Source organism: Chiloscyllium plagiosum, unplaced genomic scaffold (genome assembly GCF_037043375.1).
Source record: "Chiloscyllium plagiosum isolate Xiang-an unplaced genomic scaffold, Cpla_swu_hap1 HiC_scaffold_7, whole genome shotgun sequence".
NCBI classification, from domain to species: Eukaryota; Metazoa; Chordata; class Chondrichthyes; order Orectolobiformes; family Hemiscylliidae; genus Chiloscyllium; species Chiloscyllium plagiosum.
Window position 1 is genome coordinate 1,427,386 of NW_028270145.1, and position 22,830 is coordinate 1,450,215.

The 22,830-nt window shown below is 40.0% G+C and overlaps 1 protein-coding gene across 2 annotated transcripts in view; it reads right to left on the reverse strand.

Moving 5' to 3' along the window:
* The window catches only part of LOC122551236 (uncharacterized), a 260,766-nt gene that overhangs the window by 142,517 nt on the left and 95,419 nt on the right, over window positions 1-22,830 (reverse strand). For both annotated transcript variants that reach the window (XR_015757572.1, XM_087988654.1), the window contains exons 2-3: window positions 3,937-4,146; window positions 1,117-1,133 (exon numbers count right to left, since the gene is read on the reverse strand). Coding sequence is in view for 1 of the 2 variants with exons in the window: in XM_087988654.1 (XP_087844780.1) it covers window positions 1,117-1,133; window positions 3,937-4,146 (227 nt within the window). In the remaining variant the exon portion in view is untranslated. The remainder of the gene's footprint in view (window positions 1-1,116; window positions 1,134-3,936; window positions 4,147-22,830) is intronic.

Below are 22,830 nucleotides of genomic sequence, written 5' to 3' on the forward strand. Positions count from 1 at the left end.
TTCATATTATCCTATTGCGGTACTGATGTTTTTTTTTTAAAATGATTACTTCATGTCACCCTAAAATCCCATACTAACAGGTAAAGCTGTGGGTCTGCTGTCTTACGTAATCATTATTATTTTTTTCTCTCAACTTCTACATTAATAGCTTAAACTAAAATAGCTTAAGAAAACAACAAAAGTCAAACTCTATTGCTGCTGCTGCTGCTGCTGCTGCTGCTGCATGTAGCTCCCCTGCCAATGCATTTGCCATTGCTGTCTACTTTGCTCTCTGTCTTGTGCCATCCTTTATTGTAGCTTATCTATGATACCTCTGTACAACTATATCCAGGTGCACCCCTCTTGCTGCTGCCCTCCACTTTGTCCTCCAGAACAGATCTCTGTAGCTCCAGAACAGATCTCAACTCAAATCACATGACTTAAACACCTTAGAAAGTTCTTTTTGCTCATGTGTTTTCAACTACCTTGCCCTTTTACTTATGGGCCATGTATGCCTTTTCACTAACACTCATACTTTTTTAAGACAGAGGGAATAAGGTGAAATAAAGATTGAAAATGGTGCATAGCTTTAAGCTGATATTTTCTTACCAAAGAGTGAACGTGGTAATGCTGATTTTTTTTTACACAATCTTACACCCTGCTAAAGTGGAACCTGTAACTGCTGTAAACTACTTCCTTTAATGATCACTAAGAATATCCCAATATCTGAATGAAAACAACATTATCAGGAAGAAAAAAATTCTCAAATCTGTTTTTTTTTCACCTTCTCTTCATTCCTTTTTTAATTTCTACCAAAAAATAACAAGTATTTGATTTGCTTTGTAGAAACTTGGCTATTAATCTATTAACTGAAAATCAGAATATGTTGGGATGAAATTTGCCTCCAATGATAACATAAAATTAGTATCGGCAAATCTCATTTTACAACCCACTTGATACTAATTTCTCGTCAAACTTTCAGGATAAGCAATGTGAATTGCACATTCTAGACTACCTCCCAAGACAAAGTTCTCTCCCAATATTTTAAAGCAGACTTTACACATCACTATCTTAAAACAATTGCAAAATGAATTGTTGCTTTTATATCTACAGAAATGTTTACAAAATGCTCCTTACCTTTTCTCCTCTTGAAACTGGACAAGAAAAAGAAAGGTTTGTGTTAGAATAATGTTCGCGATTATCAATCCACCTTTGCACTTAACAATGCCCAAAACTGCTCAGGGTGGCCATTTAAAATCAGGTTGACCATTCAGTAAACACACTTTTAGAGTCTAAGACTTGCTTTAGAACTCAGTCAACAAACTCAGCAAAGACACCTCACAGGGAATTACAGTATAAAGGAATAATATGGAATTAGCTGGGGTCTGGGGATTCAAGGCAAGTGAAGGGTTGTGGGGGGGGGGTGGTAATGCAGGATAAGGAGTGAGCTGCGTGTAGGGATGGTGGGACAGTGAAGGTGCTGACGAGTTTGTGGTGGGTATGGGTATGATGTTGCTGATGAATGTTTGAGAGTGTGGAATACAAGATAGAACTACAGAATCCCTAACATGTGGAAGCCTGTCAAGTCCACATAGAACCCTCAAAGAGCATCCTGCCCAGATCCACCCCTTCCCTGTACTCCTGCATTTTCCATAACTAATGCAATTAACCTAAATACCTTTGGACTTTGGCAGGAAACCTGAGCACTCAGAAGTAAACCATGCAGGCACAGGAGAATGTGCAAACTTCACAAAGTCAGTTGCTGGAGGTCAGAATCAAACAGGGCCCTTGGTACTGGGAAGCAGCAGTGCTAACCACTGAGCCATCGTGTCACCCCAGATGGAGGATATTGAAAAGGGTATTATTTTAAATGATTGCAGATGATGGGAGATATACAGGGATCTGAAGAACTATGCCAAATGATAAAATAAAAAAAGAATTTGAGCAAACAAAAATGGTCCAATGCTGAATATATAACTATAAAATATTGGAAAACTATCCTAAACATAACTGCCTATGTAAGCAGCATAAAAAGTATTGCAATTGTTTTACAGCCTGAACAAAAAAACATGTTATCAGTTGTGGGATATATTCCTTCTCTTCAGATTGTCAATCATTAATGATTGCACTTGGGAAGCATTTTAAAGCCATTGTGAATAGAATCAGCTCAAAGATGAAAAACACTAATAGATTATGTCTATTTCAGCATATTTTTATGCTTTACCCCCTCAGCCAGAGATACCAAGCTCAGTGATTGGAATGTCTTTATCAAATGTAATCTAAAAGTGATCAGAACAAAATCATCTCATAAAATTAGCAGATGAGTAATGTCATATGGCCATTTTAAATATCTATCCATTAATATAATCAACAGCATTTTCAAATGTATTCTGGCTTGCGTATAGATTGCGACAAATCTATTGAGAAATTGCAAAACTCATTGAAAACTGTTTTATTTTAATATTTTGTGAACATTGTCTAAAGAATTCAACATGTTAAATCTTTCCTTCTTAATACTTTTCACAAGGACTTACTTTGGCAATTCAACTAAATCACATTTTTTATTCATGACTTAAATAATAACATAGAAAAACATACAATATATACAAGTTTGCTAAAGATGACAAGATTGGTGGCATCAGTAATATTAACTGGATCTTAACATTGACAAACTAGCATTGAGAGATTAAGAGAGTGAATCAAATAGTGACAATTGGTTATTTCCTACCAAGTAAGGATATTGTATCTGGCAAATGAGACATATTGTCTTGACTCATCTTATATACTTCAAAAGTTGGTTCTTCTGCTCCTTGGATGCTGCCTGACTGCCTGTGCTTTTCCAGAGCTGCACTCTCGACTCTGATCTCCAGCATCTGTAGTCCTCACTTTCTCAGGGAGAATCAGCACGACCATTTACAAGTATTATTCGTTTTTTTCAACTCTTCCATATTTTGGGTTATTCTAGACCAATAACTAACAGATCTAAATTTGATTTTTATTAAAAATGGTGAACGACAAAGAACATTGAAGGCTGAGGTTTTTAGAATTAACGGCAATTGATAAAGTAACCGCCTTCTGCCAAGCTATGATCGGAAACATCGGAACACATTGTAAAATCAGGGCCAGGCACATGCAAAACATAAGTTCGGAAACACTGTTTCACACAAGAACTGGGAGAACAGTGAATCATTCATCCACAAAAAGCACTGGATGTCATTGCAATTAAGAATTCTATGTCTGAGGGGGACAGGTTTGCACTAGCCATGCTAAAGGCTAGTGAAAGACCATGATATTTCTGATCAAGAGGATAGAGATGGATGGATCAGCCCTGATCTTCCTGAATGGCAGATCAGATCTCACCGCCCACACCATTCTTATGTTCCAATAAAGTTTTGTAACAAAGGCTTACATAACTTATCTGCATATTCAACTTGATCGAAGAAGAGGAAAATCCCTACATCCAAGCTTGCAGTTGAGGAATACCATGCAAACTATTCACAGGTTGGATTTTGTCATCACTCAGATTAAAACTGGAGTCCACCCAGCTTCAGTGAGTGGCAATTGTTGAATGTGCAGCTAAACTGAGTCTGATCTTTACTATGTTCCCACCATCCTCTTTCGATATAGGTTAAATGATCTACGTGGTTTGATTGGTTTAATGGGGTAGTACTTACTGGTGTAGCTAGAAGAGGTTCTTATATTGAACAAGTAGTCTATTCCATGTTAGCATCTAGTCACAGATTATATTGAAATGTTAGACTTTGTTACAGAGACCAGATAGAGGATCTAGATGTTAGGTTTTAATCCACTGAGATCATAAGCTGTTTCCGCACTAGTCCAAATGATATAACTTTAGGAGGTGGTGCTCAATAATAACCCTTTCAGATGCATATACAACAGTCATTGATGAATTATGTTTCATAATTTTGATAGTTTGAAACAATGCAAGTCACTTACTGTCAGGATACAGGTCTGTTTCACTCGATTGACATATAGGACAGCATTCTCCTATTGGAATTATCTTTCTATCACAGTCAAATAGTTCGTCACACGTGATTTCATCGCATAGTGTTATTCCTTCATCACACACACAGATTTGACAGGGTTCTGGTTTCCAGACATCTTTGTTTTGGTAGTGGTTGCCATATTGGGTGCAGCTTAAAGGATCTAATGAAAGCAAAGAAAAAGGGAAATTATTTGTAAAATTCACACAAATCATATATGACATAAAACTGCACTGGAGGAAGGAGGTTAATTATTTTTAAATATGCTGTTTCATTTTGTAGGAAGTCCACAGTTGCAATATTCTTATTATTGCCTAAAACAGAAGGATAATGTAAATGGAAATGTTGTCAGCTTTATTGTTAGAATTAGCCACCATGTGAGAAGGAGGAAAGATGTTACTGTCTGGACTTGGCTATCAGTTATTAGAAAGAAACCAGACCTGCAGGTAAATGGTGTTTTAGTTTTGAAAACCGTGTCAGATTCTCAGACTGAGAATACAGTAATCAGATGGAATACTCCTGCAAATGTGAGGTTTTATAACATTTCATTAGATCATCTCTTATGGGTTCTGCTTAACAACAAGCTGGTTATTAGGGAGACTGCAAGCCCGCATTGAAACCTGCTCTGCCCCCAGCAACATATTTATATCTGAAACTTCTGAACTTTACTGTGGACAGATTTTCTGTCTCACAAACATTTTAGGCAAGAAAAGAGAGAAAGAGAGAGATCTCTCAGCCACAGTACATTTCCGCAAGAGTTCTTCAGGTTAGTGTCCTAAGTCCGAACATCTTCAGTTACTTCATCAATGACCTTCCCTCCATCCTAAGGTCAGAGTAGAAATAGTTATTGATGACTGCACAATGTTCAGCACCATTCATGACTTATCACATACCGAAGCAGTCTGTGTCCAGAAGCACCAAGACCTGGACAACACATATTGCTTCGGTATCAGATTGCGCTGATAAGTGGAAATTAATGTTTGCATTACAAAACTTCCAAACAATGACCATCCCCAGCAGAAGCAGCCAACCATTATTTCTTGACATTCCATGGCATTAAAATTGCTAAATGACCCACTACCAAAATTCTAGGGGTTACATTGACCAGACACTGAACTGGATGAGCCTATAAATATTGTGGCTATAAGAACAGGCGTCCTGTGGTGAGTAACTCACATCCCCAGTACTTATCAACCATCCACAAGGCACAGGTGAGGTGTCTGATGGAATACGCTCCACTTGCCTGGATGGGTGCAGCTCCAAAAAACACACAAGAAGCTTGATACCATCCAGGACAAAGCAGTCTGCTTGACTGACACCCAATCCACCTTCAAAATCTATTCCATGACACAGTGGTGGCATCAGTGTCTACTATCAACAAGATTCAAGACTGTAATGTATCAGGTCTCCTATAGGCATTCTAACACGTGACCTCTAACACTTAAAGGACAAGGGCAGCCAATGCATGGAAAGACCACAACCAGCAAGTTCCTCTCCAAACCACGCATTATTCCGACTTGGAAATATATAATTATTCCCAGTGTTGATAAGGTATCACTATATTTATGGATTGGAATAGCTACCTATAAAAGACTCTACCTTTTATAATATAAGAACACTGCATTGTACTATCCTCTTTCTATGATGGGATTGGTTGGCTCAATGACTGGATGGTTAGTCTGTAATGCAGAGTAATGCCAGCTCTGTGGGTTCAATTCCTGCAACAGCTGGCTTGGTTTTTTTGAAACCCTGGAGGGAATAGGTCAGGGTTGGCAGTATAAATGAGTATTTTTGTGGAGTCCCAGTGTAAGAGCTTATTGAAGGATGCCTTAGTTTGTGTGTGATGAAGTCATTATTGAAGTGCATCGTTTTGTCTGGTCTCCGATTGAGGATTTACTATGTGTGGTTAATCTTCAATCTAGACATGGCCATATGTCCCATTCATTTGTCTTCATTGGAAAATAATATCCATAGTTGAATATAAATGAAGCTTAATCTGAAATTGTCCGATTTCCATCTACATGCAACTACATGTTTCTTCACAAATAAGATTGCAAAGTTCAGAGGAAAGCTTTTCATGCACAGAGGAGATCATAGAATCCCTACAGTGTGAAATCAGGCCATTAGGCCCAATAAATCCACACCGACCATCCAAAGAGTATTCCACCCAGAGCTATTCCCCTACTTTTACCCCTGACTAATGTACCTAACCTATACATCCCTGAAAACAATGGGCAATTTAGCACAGCCAATTCACCTAACCTGCACATCTTTGGATTGTGGGAGGAAACCAAAGCACCCAGAGGAAACCCACACAGACATAGGGAAAATGTGCAAACTCCACACAGACAGTCGCCTGAGGCTGGAATTGAACCCAGATCCCTGGTGCTGTGAGGCAGCAGTGCTAACCACTGAGCCACCACTGTTCTAACTGTACCTCATTTAAACTACCAATACAAATCCACAATTTTTTTTTCTCATTCTTTCAGGACCGTTGAATGATAACATGCAGTGAAGGATGTAAGAAACTAAATCCAGTAATTGTTCACTGATGCTTTAGCCTTGAGGGCCTTTAATCGCACAGCCACAAAAAAAATCTCAAATTAATCCTAGGAGTGATTGAAATGTTTGAAGTAATAGCATTTGAAAATACATAAGGATACAATTAATCATTAGCATGATATTCATCTCAATGGAATTTCCTCTTCAAAGAGTTCCATATGTCCAGTATGGTTTGATAGAGTTTGAACGTATATCTGTACTTTCCAGTGGTATTGAACTAAACTGCTTATAAGGGTCTTGCAGTCTATGTCTAGTCTATAGGTAAAAGGTGAAGTTGCCTTAGTCCCAGTGGACCATAGGGCTCATCTTTCATTTTTTTTTATTCATTCACAGAAGAGGGCATCACTGGCTAGGCTGGCATTTACTGCCTCTCTCAGAGGGCCGTTAAGAATCACCCATATTGCTCTGTGTGTGGGGCCACATGTAGTCCAGATAAATAAGGATGGAAGTTTCCTTCCCTAAAGGCCATTAGTGAACCTGATGGGTTTTCCTACAATTGATAATGGATTCATGGTCATTATTAGACTCTTAATTACAGATTTGTATTGAATTCAAAACCCAGAATCTGGTGGTGCAGGATTTGGACATTACCTGGGTCAACAGTCCAGCATTAATATCATGAAACCATTGCCTGACCTAGAGAGAGTGAGGGTGAGAAAGACCCTCAGACAAGAGATGTGGTTGAGGAAGAGAGTCCTTTGTGCTGATGTTGGAAATGAACCCTCACTGTTGGGCATCATTGTGCATCACAAACCAGCTATCCAGTCAACTGAGCTAACAGACAGTCAATGTGACACATAATGGAGTTGGGGAAAGAGAAGACACAGATGAAGATGGAATTCAGGGATATGAAAGGCCATTTATCTTTCTGGGTTCATAATTGTGGGTCCTTGGTTTGGGGTTAGCATTATTTTATATTTCAGTGTCTGTGTTCAAAGGTAATGAAATTTCCTCAACCAGATTTTATGTAATTTTAAAAGAAGCATTGAATCACAAATGCTACAATTGAAAAATAGATTGGATATGAAATGTTAATTTTACATTCCAAAAAATATCATGCTATTAATTTGCTGGTTTGAGGGTTGTTTAGTTTGAAAGCATTGATTTTGTTGAGCTGCAGTTATGACAAGAAAACACTGATAAACATGGAAACATGGACTGATTGGACTGAAAAGTCTGTTTCTGTGCTGTATGACACTATGACTCTGTGTTTCCCATCTTGCCACCATGTGACAACATGCTCCCACTGCATGATAACGTGTTCCTACACCTGTTATGAAGTTGTGGACGTGTACTGTACCTTTAAGGGAGCTGAAACTTCTGGCTGGCATTTAAAAATGTAACATTTGGTTGTGAAACAAATAGTTGGAGCTGCATTGCCATGGTACACAACAAATTCAAATTCAGCTAATCAGCTTAAATTATGCCCCAGATACCAAAATCCAATCGAATTTTACTGTTTTGGACGGCATCAAACCAATGAGCCGGTCCGATGTTTTGGGTTATATAAAATTGGGTATTTGAACAGTTGTGGAGAACAGCAAAGAGCAGCCAAGCACCAACAGACTGCCAACAGAGTAGCTCCCTGAAAGGTAACTGTCCATAAGAAAGTTGTGCAGCAGAAGACCGAAGACAACCAAGAGGAATCTACAGAGGAAGTTCAATATCCGAAGATGACAACTGGTTTTGAAAATTGATTTCCCATAAATTTAAGAGGGAGTTTATTGGACCTGTAATGTAGAGTGGGAAGTAAAAAGAGGTTTAAGAGAAAGGAGTTGTAAATAGTTGTTGTTTAATGCTCTCTTTTAGACTTAAAGAAAACAATTGTTAATTTTTTCTTTAAGTAGAGATATTTGGGATAGTTCGTTGCGTCTCAAAATTTAACAGATTACGGCGCAAGATGAGCTTTTCTGTGTGTCTGGTTTAAATTAGCACAAGGGTTTATCCCATGTCGTAACATACCTCAGTGAGTGATAACATGTTGTTGGGGGAGGTGATGGTCTAGTGGTATTATTGCTAGACTGTTAATCCAGAGAACTAGGTCATGTTCTGGGGACCTGTGTTCAAACCCTGCTATGGCAGATGCTGCACTCAATATAAGTCTAGTGATGACCATGAATCCAATGTCAACCCCATCTGATTCATTCATGTAGAGAGGAAACTGCCATCCTTACCTAGTCTGGTTACATGTGGCTCCAGACCTATAGCAATATGGTTAACTCTTAACTGCTCTCAGGGTAATAAATGCTGGCCTAGCTTGCAATCCCCACATCCCATAAATGAATTAAAAACAAAAGTCCCTTGTTCCACTGTAAATGATAATGCTCCCACATTCTATTGCATGTCAGCTTCACCCTGTTGTTAGAGCCACAAAATAGAAAATAATCCATCCAGTCACTAAAGTCAAATCACTGTGCCCGAGGGAACGCCACCACTGGATTTTTCCACACCCTGTTTCTGGTTTAATTAAAGCTATAGGTTCTCCTATCTATTTTCAAACTAGTTCTTTAACAGGTGTGCTTTCATGACAGATAGAAAAGGAAAGAAAGGTCAAATTGACATTGTCTCAGATAACATGATCTAAATTCAACGCATTCTTCCAATTTTCTCATGCGATCATTGAAAGTAGGATGACAGCTTAATACCAAGATGAGAAAGACATTGAAACACTGTGTGCATGCTCTGAACCTTTGCTTTCATTTTCTGATGTCATGACAAATATTGAGCACAGAATTAAGACTAATGTATTATAAAGCCCTAACATGAATTTTGTAAACTTGTCAGAAGATATAGTTAGAAGTGTGCATTTTTGATGGGAAGCTTAACATAATATGTTTACAGTTCAAAATCTAAATTCACACTGCAGCAAGACCTTTAAATAATCAAAATTAATGGTTGGAAGATCTTGGGCAGATGTATAATTGAATTTCTGATATATATTTGAGCAGGTGAAACTCCCCATTTGGAGTATTGGTATGGATAAGCAATTCCATATTCTGCAGTTCTGGCTTGCATATTAACATGCAATTAGTTTTATTAAGTTAAACAAAGTGTGGAACCTACCACACAATGAAACAAGCCAAAAATCAGCTTATAAAAGGCCAGAGTATACGACTATCACAGTATACGACTATTGGCCTTTATCTAATTTCCCATAAATTTACACTTCTTTCTGTTGTAAATATTTGGAAGCTTAAGTACAAATACAATTAAATGTAAAGAAATGGAAAGTAATCATTATCAATATCTAGATCATGTATCCCAGCTATAATGTAACTTATGAATTAAACCTCACCTGTAGCAAATGAGATAATGCTATTAAAGCACACCCCAAGACATTGGGTAGACATTGCTTTAGGAATTTAGCACCAAATGGCTCGGATGCAAAGGAGCAGGTTGACTCACTGAGCTGGAGACGTGGGGCTGAATTTTCCCATTCCCACCCACAAACAATCAATCTTTTTTTTCTCTCATTGTCAAGAATCTCACTTTATTTCGTTCGCACCGACTTTATCCACATTTCTTCCAATTGCCCTGTCACTCAGGCACAAGAAACATTCTGTCATGTGTCATCTTTGCAGTTCCAGTTCTTTTAAAGATCAAGCTTTCCACATATTCTCAGTTTCTCTGAATTGCAGTGGGTCAATGACTGCTCACATCTTATTAGTTTATTATCTTTCCCAATCCAAGTTCTCCAAAAATCTTGAGGTGGCTCTCGAGCGTCTAATTGCAGTACAATTTGAGTTTTAATCAAAGCTGGTACCTCCAAGTCCCTCAACTTCTCAGCTGCATCAAACAAATAATGTTCATGAGCTTCCTTTACCCACTCTTACCTGAACTGAGCAAGGAAGTAACTCCCCAGAATCCTCATTCTGGAGACAGGGACATGACAAAAGTAGAGGCAGGGGGATCCTGATGAAGAGGCCAGGGAGGGGGAAGCGCTCACAGATGCAGAGTTTTTGGGATTGATGTGTTGGAGTGAGGGACTCATGAAGGAGGCACTCAGAAATGTATAGGCTTTCCTACTTGTAAGTCTGCCAGCATTGTGATATTGTATCCTTCCTTTTGGATCTGAGTGCACAATTTCAAGTTGTGGAATACTTTGTTAAGCTGCAGTTGAAATATTGTATGCAGTGCTAGGAATGCTATTGCAAAGAAGGCTTAAAAGCAAGAGTAAAGGTTCAACATAATTTTACCAGGACATTGTTAATGGGAGGAAATTACCTAAGAGAGATTTGAAAAGTGTTATTACTACAGTCAAGAATGCTGGATGGAGTCAATTGCTTTATTTTATGCTGCAAGGCAGTATTACTGTTACCTGTGCATTTAAATGCCGGTCTAAGCTGTGAGTGATTCTATCGACACTGTCTTTGAAGCTAGTTGCTTCTTAACAGTAAGTAAGGCTCTGTAACTCCTTATATACTATAATATGCTTCTATTTACCATCTGTATACAATAGGTTATCAAACACATTGTTCTAGCATAGTATCCACTAGCCCTCTCTTTACTTGCTCATTCTAGACAGTGTCTTTTCTCTTCCTGATGTCAGGGTCATGAGATCAGTAACATCACTTTTGCACAATTCTAATTTTGCCACAACAGTGAAGAAGAAAATGAGGTAAATATTGACAGATAGTTGTTTAGCCGCACACAATCTGAATGTAGCTGAAAAGCGAGATGACGGTGAACCTTTATCACAAGAACACCAAATTTCAAACTACTACAACTATGATTGACTGAGGAGTTGCCATGGAGCAAGATTTCAGATATTAGAGTCAGCTGATAGACATTGAATGTTAATCAAAACAACAACCGAAATATTTTCAACAACTCTGAATTTTATTGACTTCCCAATTTCACCCATTAGCAAAATTATGAAATCAGTTGCACTAGAATACCTATCAGGAAGATTAACATTGTAAAGGATTTCTAAAAATGACTGATTTCATGTTCTTTAATTTATCTAAGAATGGGAAATTAAGTTTGTATTTCTTTACTTGCCCTCAAAACATTGCCCTTTTATGGGTGGGGTGGGGTGGCGAGAATATCACCATAATATCTATCGCTTATAGTTTACCCTGAATGTATAATACAAATGATCCATCAAGCTCCGCTGATAATCTACTGACAACCACTAAAACTTCACAACCAGAAGGATTTCTAGCTCTGTCGCAATAATGTCATGTGACCTTCACCGTATTACCTAAATTATTCCAGCTACGGACTTCTATTTGTCTGTCTGCTGTAACCAGCATGAGATCACCTTCACATCCCATTATTTCTCTTGTACATTATAGTTTACTGAAGCAAGAGCCACTTCTGGACCCAGTCTCAGCATTTACATTGAGCTATGTCACTGTCCAATCATCACCACATTCTTCCTGATCAAGAACCACATGCAGAGCATTCAGCCAACATTTAAACTGGCCCATATTTTATCTTGCACATGCCATTATTATAATTGGCCAATATTTTATCTTGCACATTCCATTGTTATATTTTTCCTACATCAATACAATGGATCTGGCAGGATGAACTTGGCTTTATTAAAACTGCCAAATACACCGGACCTAAATATAATGGGTGTCATGTGGCATTCAACATGGTGATGCAAAGCAAAGGATTAATACAATATGGTCTGCGAAGCTGCAACAGAAGCTATCCAGCTTGTTTTAGGAGATGCATAAATGGTGATTCTCCATGTTTCCACCATCTCCTTACCTTTTGCAATCATCTTAACAAGAGTTACACCTCCCCTAACTTAATTGACTCCTCACTACCTTTCAAACCACTGCTTGGAAGAAGGAGCAAATTACTGCAGATGTTCAAATCTGTACTGAAAACAAAAAAAATCACTGGAGCACTGTGGCATGCCAAGGACAGACAAGTGGCTATTTGAGCAAGATCTGTGTTAAAATAGCTGGTTACTGGAAAGTCAGAGATCATTTGCAAAGTAGTCACCCAAAGCAACACTCCAGCGATTCACAGCACAACCTGGAGGAAGAACATTAACTTCAGACTCAGTACTTTACAAACTTCTCGACTTAATATTGAATTCAGCACCTTCAGATTGTGAACCCATTCTCCTGCCTTTCATTTCTTTTAGCTTAACTTGTTGCATTGTTTGTCATCATATCCTCCATCCCTATTCCCCATCCTCCTTTCCAATGGGACTGTCTGTTCTTTCCTGTTTGGAAGTTAGACACACCATTTTTCTGCCATTCTCATACTTCGATCACTTAATCAGCACTATTGGCAGCCTCTGTCCCCCAGCCTCTGCGCCATACACCCTGACATTGCATTAATGCTGTCCCCCCACACTTCACGTCAACTCTGATGAAGAGTCATCTGGACTCAAAATGTTAGCTTGCTCTCTCTCCATAGTTGCTGCTTGACAAACTGTGATTTCCAGCATTTTTTGCTCTCCCTCGAAGATACTGTTCATAATTTCTTCTCAGCCTTTGTATTTTCCAACCTATTCCATGAATTTCTCTATGTCTTCCTCTCTGCCTACTCCCCAACAGAGTTTTCTGTCACCATCCCATGGGGTGACTTGGTGACTCAGTGGTTAGCACTGTAGCCTCACAGCACCGGGGACCTGGGTTCGATTCCTGCCTTGGGTGACTATCTGTGTGGAGTTTGTATATTATCCCTGTGGGGTGTGCTTTGAATTCCTCCCACACTCCAAAATTGTGCAGATTAGGTGAATTGGTTATACTAATTGGCCAAACTTGCTTGGGGATGCCTAGGTTAGGTGCAACAGTCAGGGGTAAGTACAGGGTAGGGGAATGGGTCTGGGTGGGTTACTTTTCGGAGGGTCGGTGTGGACTTGTTGGGCCGAAGAGCCTGTTTCCACACTGCGGGTATTGTAATCTCTCAGTTGGAGAGCCAAGTGCACGTGCAGCTGCACCAATTTTGTGGGTGGCACGGTGACACAGCGGTTAGCACTGCTGCCTTACAGCGCCAGAGACCCGGGTTCAATTCCCACCTCAGGTGACTGACTGTGTGGAGTTTGCACATTCTCCCCGTGTCTGCGTGGGTTTCCTCAGGGTGCTCCGGTTTCCTCCCACAGTCCAAAATGTGCAGGTTAGGTAAATTGGCCATGCTAAATTGCCTGTAGTGTTAGGTGAAGGGATAAATGTAGGGGAATGGGTCTGGGTGGGTTGCACTTCAGCGGGTCGGTGTGGACTTGTTGGGCTGAAGGGTCTGTTTCCACACTATAAGTAATCTAAATAATATTGCCTCCCTACCTTATTCCTGAAAGATCATTATTCCGTCATCTTTGAGACCCTCAGAGCAACTGCCTGTATTTTATTTCACTGTACCCTATGCTACACATCTTTTGAATAATAAAATAAACTATGAAACAGATTCATATTTGATCATGTACTGGGTCCATCATTGGTCATGACAGTAGCTCTCAAAATGTTTCATCTCAAAAGATTTTTTAACAAAATGATTTCCTTCTCCATTTGCCTTGAGAATATCAGTAAATCATCAAAAAAAAACTTGCCTCGTGTTTCACTTCTGGTGATCATTGCATACAACCTGATGTCTCTTTCCAACACTAACTATTTCCTTGACAAGACCAGTCATATTAACATAAAACAAAGAACTAGACTTGCTGAAGATCAGAAACAAAAACATAAATTGCTGGAGAAACTCAGCAGGCCTTGCAAAATCTGGCATGACCTGATGTTGAACTGTTCTTCCATCGCCTTCATTTCATTTCATTGGACAGCAGTCCTTTCCGTGTCCCACAGACCTATTCATCCAACTCCAACACTCTCCCTCCATCCGAACCCCATCCCCGACCTCTGGCCTTCTACCACCACTTGCCCTTTCATTGACAATTGTCAACCTGTCATCAGTTGCTTTAATTTTTCTTCTTCCTCCTTACCCATTTGAACCTATCCCCCTCTGAAATGATTGCACCGTGTGTCCTCAATTCTAACACTGATAAAAAAGGGAGGCTGCCAGGCTTATTGAGTTTGTCTCGTAATTTTCGAGCCACATTAATGTTGTAGCTATTAAAGTAGATTAGAGGCTGCAAATGCTGAAGAAGTGCATGGATGAAAAGATGTATAGTTTTTGGGAGGCATCACACATGCACAAGATCAGAGAAAGAATCTTATTAAGTCTTGTGCACTAGTTGGAACCCTGGATAAGAAGCGATAATTTTAGCGGAAAGGAAATACGTCTAGAATGCATGGAAAGATGAAAAGCATATGCCCGAAACGTCGATTCTCCTACTCCTTGGATGCTGCCTGACCGGCTGTGCTTTTCCAGCATCACAATTGGTCGGGTGAGGGTTGTTGGAGGATGGGGGGTGGTGAAGTTGGTTGAGAGATTATTAGAACCAAGGTAATGGCTAACTTCAGATTTAGGGGTGTAGAGCAAAGCGAAGGAGTAACTGAGCTCATGGCTTTATTACATAGATTTTTTTTGTTATAATACAATTGAATAGAATTCTGTTTTGCTAGAATGCAGTCCAAGTTTGTAATTGATGTAACAATAACAAACACAGACAAGAACCAACTGGAAAAAAAGCACAAAGTTTGATAGCTAACCAATGAGGAATGAAAATGATCAACAGAAACCCATTGACCTTGAAACTTTTCTGTGCACTGGATTTCATGCAATATTCCCAGAAACTCTCAAAGAGCAGTTGAAAACATATTAACATCGCTGTTGGTGTAATTGAAAAACCATAATGTCATTCCAATTTTTAAAATTGTGCAGAACAACAGAAATTGCCTATTAACACGTCAACAAATACAAAATAAGCTATGGTTCTAAAGAAGAGTCATCCTGGACTTGAAATGTTAACCCTATTTCTCTCTCCACAGATGCTGCCTGACTGTTGCATTTCACCAGCCTTCCCCATGTTTGGTTCAGATTTCCAACAAACGCAAAATTGTACTTTTATTGCAAACAAAATAAAATTGATCACAGATGAGTAGAAATGACATGACATCATAGGCTCCCTCATATCCATGTTTGCAGGCTTTCTACGGTCTAGTGACCTCTGTTTGATTACTTACAATGTAGATAGCAAGATTTTAAAGTACACAATAGTCAGAAGGCATCTTGTTGTAAGAGAGTTTTGCTTTGTGTTTGAATATGATTCTGACACAAACACATTTGTGTGTGTAAAAAATACATACTTGACCTATGACTCACTGCTAAAACAAGTTTTATTTGGAGCCAGGGGACCTCTATATATTATTCCAGACAGTAAGCTGGAACCAGTGATGGTGAGGTGTGGGAGGAACAGGCTTCTTCAGCTGAGAAGGCAGAAAGCCTCAGAGGAAAGTAATCCCAATAGCAGAATACTAAGATTTCATTAATGAGGTAATTTAAACCTTACTTTCACAAATTCAGATCAGATGTGAGGCATGAGAAAATAAGATTTATGTTACAACTGCACAAGAAAGAAGAATGTAATAGACATATAGAAAATAAAAGCAGAAGTAGGCCATTCAGCCCTTTGAGCCTGTTCCACCAATCAATGTGATATAGTGGTTGATCATCCCAATCACTTCCCTGTTCCTGCTTTCTCCTCATACCCTTTGATCCCTTGAACCATAAGAACTATATCTAACCCTTTCTTGTAAACGTTCAATGTTTTGGTTTTCACCACTTTCTGTGACAGAAAATTCCACAGGCTCACCACTCTCAGTCCTAAACAGCCTATTACATATCCTTACAGAGCGACACCTGGTTCTGGACTTCCTGATCATTCGGAATATATTTCCCGTGATTTGGCTGTCCAGTCCTGTTAGAATGTTACAGGATTCTATGAGATCTCCTTCATTCTTCCAAACTCTAATTAATATCGTCATAATCGAGCCAGTCTTTCTTCAGACATCAGTTCTGCCATCCCGGCAAATCAGCCAAGCAAATCTTTGTTGCACTTCCTTCATAGCCAGAACATCCTTGCTCAGATATGGAGATCATACTGGACACACTACTCCAAGCGTGGTCTCACCAAAGCCTTACAAAACTGCAGACCAGATATAGTTTACACTGTCATTGACTTTGCTTGTCTCATTCAAATTGCTGCCAATTGTTTAAATACAGTTTCACCTTTGTCCCCTCATGTTTCAATCATTGATCTCACTCTTTGTGCGCCTTCTCTGCAGCCGTAACATTGTATTCCTTGCTTTGTTCTATTACTCCTATGCATTTTGTATGTTATGACCTGCCTGTACTGCACACAAAACAAAACGTTTCACTGTACCACAGTACATGTGACAATAATCAAATCAAGTCAAATCTCCAGAACATGGATCTAATTTTACATCCCATATTATTCACTTTATGGGTTGCCTTCATTGCTGTGGATTTTCACTTTCTTTAACATTATTTAATTGAATGTATCTTTTGTTTGCTTTACAATGTTCAATCCTATTTTTAACTAGACAGTGACTCAATATGCAACTTTCTCATTGGATGCAGACATTGAATCATGGCCATATCAAATGGACCATTGCGAAGTACTTAAACATTGAATTTTCAAAGGAGAATCAGTACTTGACACCAGAATGAATTCTAAGTCTTAACCCTGCTATCAAGCTCCATCATGATTGCAAAGTGTAGTTTTGTTTTAAATCTAATTGGCTAAGTGGCCAAGAGGCAAGTTCTGAGTCCATTTGCTGTATAACTGTACACTAACATCACAAGACTGCTCAAGTTCAGCTAAAAGGTTGTTAGAAGTACCAAGCCTGAATGGATAAGACCTTTGACAAGTAACTTAATGAATGTAAAGTTCTGCCAATTGACAACAATCACAGTTCCCATTCCATTGCCCTCCCTGCTTCTTTGAAAATACAACTTTAACCTTGAGATAATTGAAACTTGACACAGTCTCCACAATGGTAGGTAAAAACAAGGGCTGCAGATGCTGGAAACCAGAGAAACCAGCAACACATTTTCAGCTCTGATCTCCAGCATCTGCAGTCCTCACTTTCTCCTCCAACCAGAGTATAGACTAGAGTGATGCTGGAAAAGCACAGCAGTTCAGGCAGCATCCGAGGAGCAGGAAAATCGACGTTTCGGGCAAAAGCCCTGATGAAGGACTTTTGCCCAAAACGTCGATTTTCCTGCTCCTCAGATGCTGCCTGAACTGCTGTGCTTTTCCAGCACCACTCTAGTCTAGATGACAGTCTCCACAATCACAATGTCTAAATTCTGCCCATAATATTACCTGATTACACATGCCTTCAATTAAGTTTCATCAGCCTCATTCTAGCCCTTTATTCTGTAGAACGTCATTCTGTGGGCGGCACGGTGGCTCACTGGTTAGCACTGCTACCTCACAGCTCCAGAGTCCCAGGTCCATTCCAGCCTCGGATGACTGTCTGTGTGGAGTTTACACATTCTCCCCAGTGTCAGCATGGGTTTCCTCCGGGTGCTCCGGTTTCCTCCCACAGTCCAAAAATGTGCAGGCCAGGTGAATTGGCCATGCTAAATTGCCCATAGTGTTGGGTGCATTAGTCAGAGGGAAATGGGTCTGGGTGGGTTACTCTTCGGAGGATCGATGTGGACTGGTTGGGCTGAAGGGCCTGTTTCCACACTGTAGGTCATCTAATCATAAAGTGACATTGTTCTGTTTGGAGTAGATTATGGTGAAGCATTCAGATCTGACCCATGCTGAGACAAATATGCATTAAAGCTTGACCAAGAATCTGGAAGAAGAGTAAGAGTCCTCAAGAAATCTCAGAACTTTTTATTCTCAACTGTTTCATGTTTATTAAAATCCTATCTATTCAATGGCAACTTATTGTAATCTTCATAGCAGACCGTAACAAAGAAAGCTACAGTGGAGATCAAGTTTGCTATCATTCCTTTTGCGCCCTGCAATGAAATTTGAAATGATCACTGGGAGATTTTGTAACCTTTGAGGAATTGGAAGCACACATACAGGAATGGGAATGATTGATGTCTGAAACAAAATACAGCCAACAAAGGTTTAAGTGAGATGCTGACTAGTAGGACAGTGAAATAGTCAAGTGGAAAGATAACAGAACAGTTAATTTGATGAGACTTACCCAGCTCTACAGGATAGAAGAGATATGGCTGCATTGTAAACCTTCTACAACATTACATAAACTCCAGTTACTTGTTACTATTACTTAAACTAGTCCATTATGTTAGTTTATGGAACGCAGAATAACTATTTTGTTTTGTCCATACTGCATCTCCACAAAATTCCCACACATAATTTTACATTTACCTTCTCCTGCCCAACAATCCTGGGCAAACCATTAGAAGACAGTTTCTTATATCAATTTTGAGAACAAGTGCATGTGAATGTACAAAGGGAAGAGGAGCATACTTTTTTAGTGTATTCAAATCATTGAATAACCATTATTTCAGACTTCTTTCACAACACTGAAAAAAACTGTTCACCAATTCAATTACAATAGCATATTCAAATTCCTCTTTTTGCACCAACATTACCATTGCTACTGATCTATTCAATTGTAATTATGTCAACATCAAATGCTTTACTCCTCTTTGCGATTATTATTCTTTCTTATAACGGCCATTGCTCTAGTAATTTTCTTTGATCCACTCCCTTAAGTCAAAGGGATGTAGACTTGAACGGGTATGGTCATCCATAATCCACGCCAGCTGTACTGTTGTGTACTACTGAGTCTTATTTCAATACATTAAAACACTGTCTGCTTCTGGAGGTACCTAGAATATAGACACAACCCCTGTCTTCCTTTCCCTATGGAAAATTGCTTTCTTAAACCTTTCCAACTTGACTTTGCCACCTGCAACAACGAGAGTTGGATTTCTTTTCATAAACATCTGGACCATCTGATTGGCTGCATCTGTCACAGTACTCCTTTTAACTAGTTCATCAGACCAAATTCCCTCAGGTTTCCAGCTTCCTTCCCTTAAACTCATAACTTGTTCTCCATTACATCTCATGTACATTTTGAGTTCTTCTTGTCTATGAGACCTACCTCCTGCTTCCTTGATTTCCACAAAACAACATCCTCTCCTGGTTTCCAGTTTAGTTGATATTGTTAACTGTCTCTCTTCAATTATTGTCACTCTCTCCTTTAAATCTTCTGTCATCATCTTTCTCCTAAATAATAAGCCTTTGTTCCCAGCATCCTTGTCAAGTACTACTCCATCTCCATCCGATTTTCACTCTCCACTTTTCTTCATATATCCTCACCTCCCAAATCCATGCCCACCTTTCCCAGAACTCAATATTTGAATATCTTCTATCAGGATTCTGTCTGTTCCACAGTACCACAAAGACTTTTATCAAAGTCACAAAAGACAGCCAATTTGATTGTGACAAAGGAGGAGCATTCCATGACTGACCACACCATCCTTCTCCAATGCCACTTCACTGCAGTCCAGCTAGATGCGATTACTTCTCATCTGCTGGCATGATTTTTATCTACCTAACTGTAACTAGACTATCACTATTTCTATCTCTGTTTTTGCAATGTTGTCTCTAGTGTCTTAGAAAGAGTTTATCCTTGACCTTTCTGCTTCTCATCTACATGCTGACCTTCAGTGGCATCATCCAAAGCACAGAATTAGTTTTCACATCTCTGCTGACAACATCCAGTTCGAGCTCAACATCATTTCTCTCAACTCTTCCACTGTTCCTAAATGATCAAACTGCTTCTCTGAGGACCACGTCTGGATAAACATTAATTTCTTCCAACTAATTTTAGGGAAGCTTGAAGCCATTACTTTTGATCCACATTCCAAACAGCTTTCCATTGCTAGCAACTCCATCCCTCTCCTGATACTTAATAATCAATATAAAGAGTGCTCAGTTCCTTAGTGACAATATCTTTAACTCTAATCCTAACCATATTGTAAGTGCTCCATCCCCCAAAAATATGTTAGCTCCCACTTCAAAACAAAAATAAACTGAAGGGGGAAGTGCAGAAAGTAACATTTTACATCTATGATTGAGAGGTCTATTTGTAAAGCAAATATATCTTCATCACTTTAACTAAAATTCACAGTCATCTGTTCAAATTCTGGGAATTAGCAGGTTCCATCATATAGTACAGGGGAGTTTTAGTTTCAGTATGTCAACAGTATTAAAAATTAAGAGTATACACCCATCACCTCAGTCTTATTGAAGACAAGATAGTCAAAGTGCCAAGTGTGATTTAACATCATTATAATTCAGACAAATTTGAAAAGTGATGTTCTTATGTGTGTCACACCACAAGCAAAGGTTGAGGAAGCTCTGGATGTGCTGTTCTCCACCATTAACACCCTGGAGATGGAACACCCAAGGCCCTGTTTATTGTGACTGGTGACTTCAATCAAGCCAATCTAAGGAAAATGTTGCCCAAGTACCACCAGAACATTACCTGCCCCACTAGGGGCCCGAACATTTTAGATCACTGTTACACCCACTGTGAAAGATGCCTACTGCTCCATCCCCCACCCATATTTCGGGAACTCTGACCACAATGCCATGTTTCTTCTCCTGGCGTACAGGCAAAAGCTCAAGCAGGAGACGCCCTCGTGGATACAGGTCCAGTACTGGTCGGTGGAGGCAGAGGATCAACTCCGGTGCTGTCTGGAATCAGCTGATTGGGCCATGTTCAAACAGTCCGCAGGTACCTTGGACGAGTACATCACTACCGTCACAGACTTTATCAGCAAGTGTGTGGAGGACTGCATACTGAGGAAGTCAATCCGGGTGTTCCCCAACAGGAAATCCTGGATGAATCAGGACATACAGAACCTGCTAAAAACCAGGCATGAGGCCTTCAGATCAGGAGACCCACTCGAATATAAGGAATCTAAGTATGACCTTTGCAGAGCCAATAAGGCAGCCAAGGACCAATACCACTCCAAACTAGAGACCCAGACAGGCACCTGGCAATTATGGCAAGGACTGAAAGATATCACAGGTTCTAAAAAGAGACAGTGCAAGAAAGTAGACAATGACATATCCCTCCGACATTGTCTCAACACCTTCTCTGTTTGCTTTGGGCAGAGTTTCAGCGGAGAGGTAACATCTATTCTGACAATTCCTGACGAACCTATCCCAACAGTCACTGCATCAGAGGTCAGATCAGTTTTCCTTTGTGTGAATCCAAGGAAAGTGATGGGAGCAGATGGAGTACCAGGCCGTGCACACAGAGCATGCACAGATAAACTGGCAGAGGTCTTCTCGATATCTTCAACATCTCCCTGTAGCAGGCCACTGTCCCTGCCTGTTTCAAGAGGGCCAAAATCATCCCTGTGCCTAAGAAGGCGCATGCAGCATGTCTCAATGACTACCGCCCCAGTGGCCCTAACTTCGGAGGTCATGAAGTGTTTTGAAAGGCTGGCCATGGCATTAATCAACTCCAGCCTCCCCACTACTCTTGACTCCAATTTGCCTACCGGATCAACAGATCCATGTCAGATGCCATGACACTGGCCCTTCCCTCCTCCCTAGAACATCTTGACACCAAGAACAGCTACGGAAGAATCCTACTCATTGACTACAGTTCAGCCTTCAACACTACTTATCCCCTCGAGACTGCTTACTAAACTTAGTGATCTCAGACTAAGCCCTACTCTCTGCAACTGGATCCTCAGTTTCCTGACCCACAGGCCACAATCAGTGAAAATTGGGGACAATATTTCATCATCACTAACACTCGATACTGGAATCCTCAGCCCACTACTGTACTCACTGTATACCCATGACTGCGTCGCCAAATACCAGATTAATGCCATTTACAAGTTCGCTGATGACACCACCATAGTCAGTCGAATCTCAGTTGGCGACGAAACACAGTACAGACAGGAGGTAGAAGACCTGGAAAAATGGTGCACTGAGAACAATCTAGCTCTCAATGCCGGCAAAACCAAGGAACACATTATTGACTTTCAGCAGGATATTACTCATGCCCCCCTACACATTAACAGCACAGAGGTGGAACGAGTGGAGAGTGTCAAGCTCCTGGGAGGTGGTCATCCACAACAAGCTTTCCTGGACTCTTCATCTGGATGCACTGGTTACAAAGGCCCAACAACGTCTCTTCTTCCTCAGGCAGCCGACGAAATTTGGCATGACAGCGAATACCCTTTGCCAACTTTTATAGGTGCGCCATCGAGAACATTCTGCCTGGATGTATCACTACCTGGTATGGCAACTGTACCATTCAAGATCGGAGATGGTTACAAAGAGTGGTGAACTTGGCCCGGACAATCACAAAGGCCAACCTCCCATCTATCGAATCCATCTACCAGCCCCGCTGTCAAGGAAAGGCCGCCAGCATTCTCA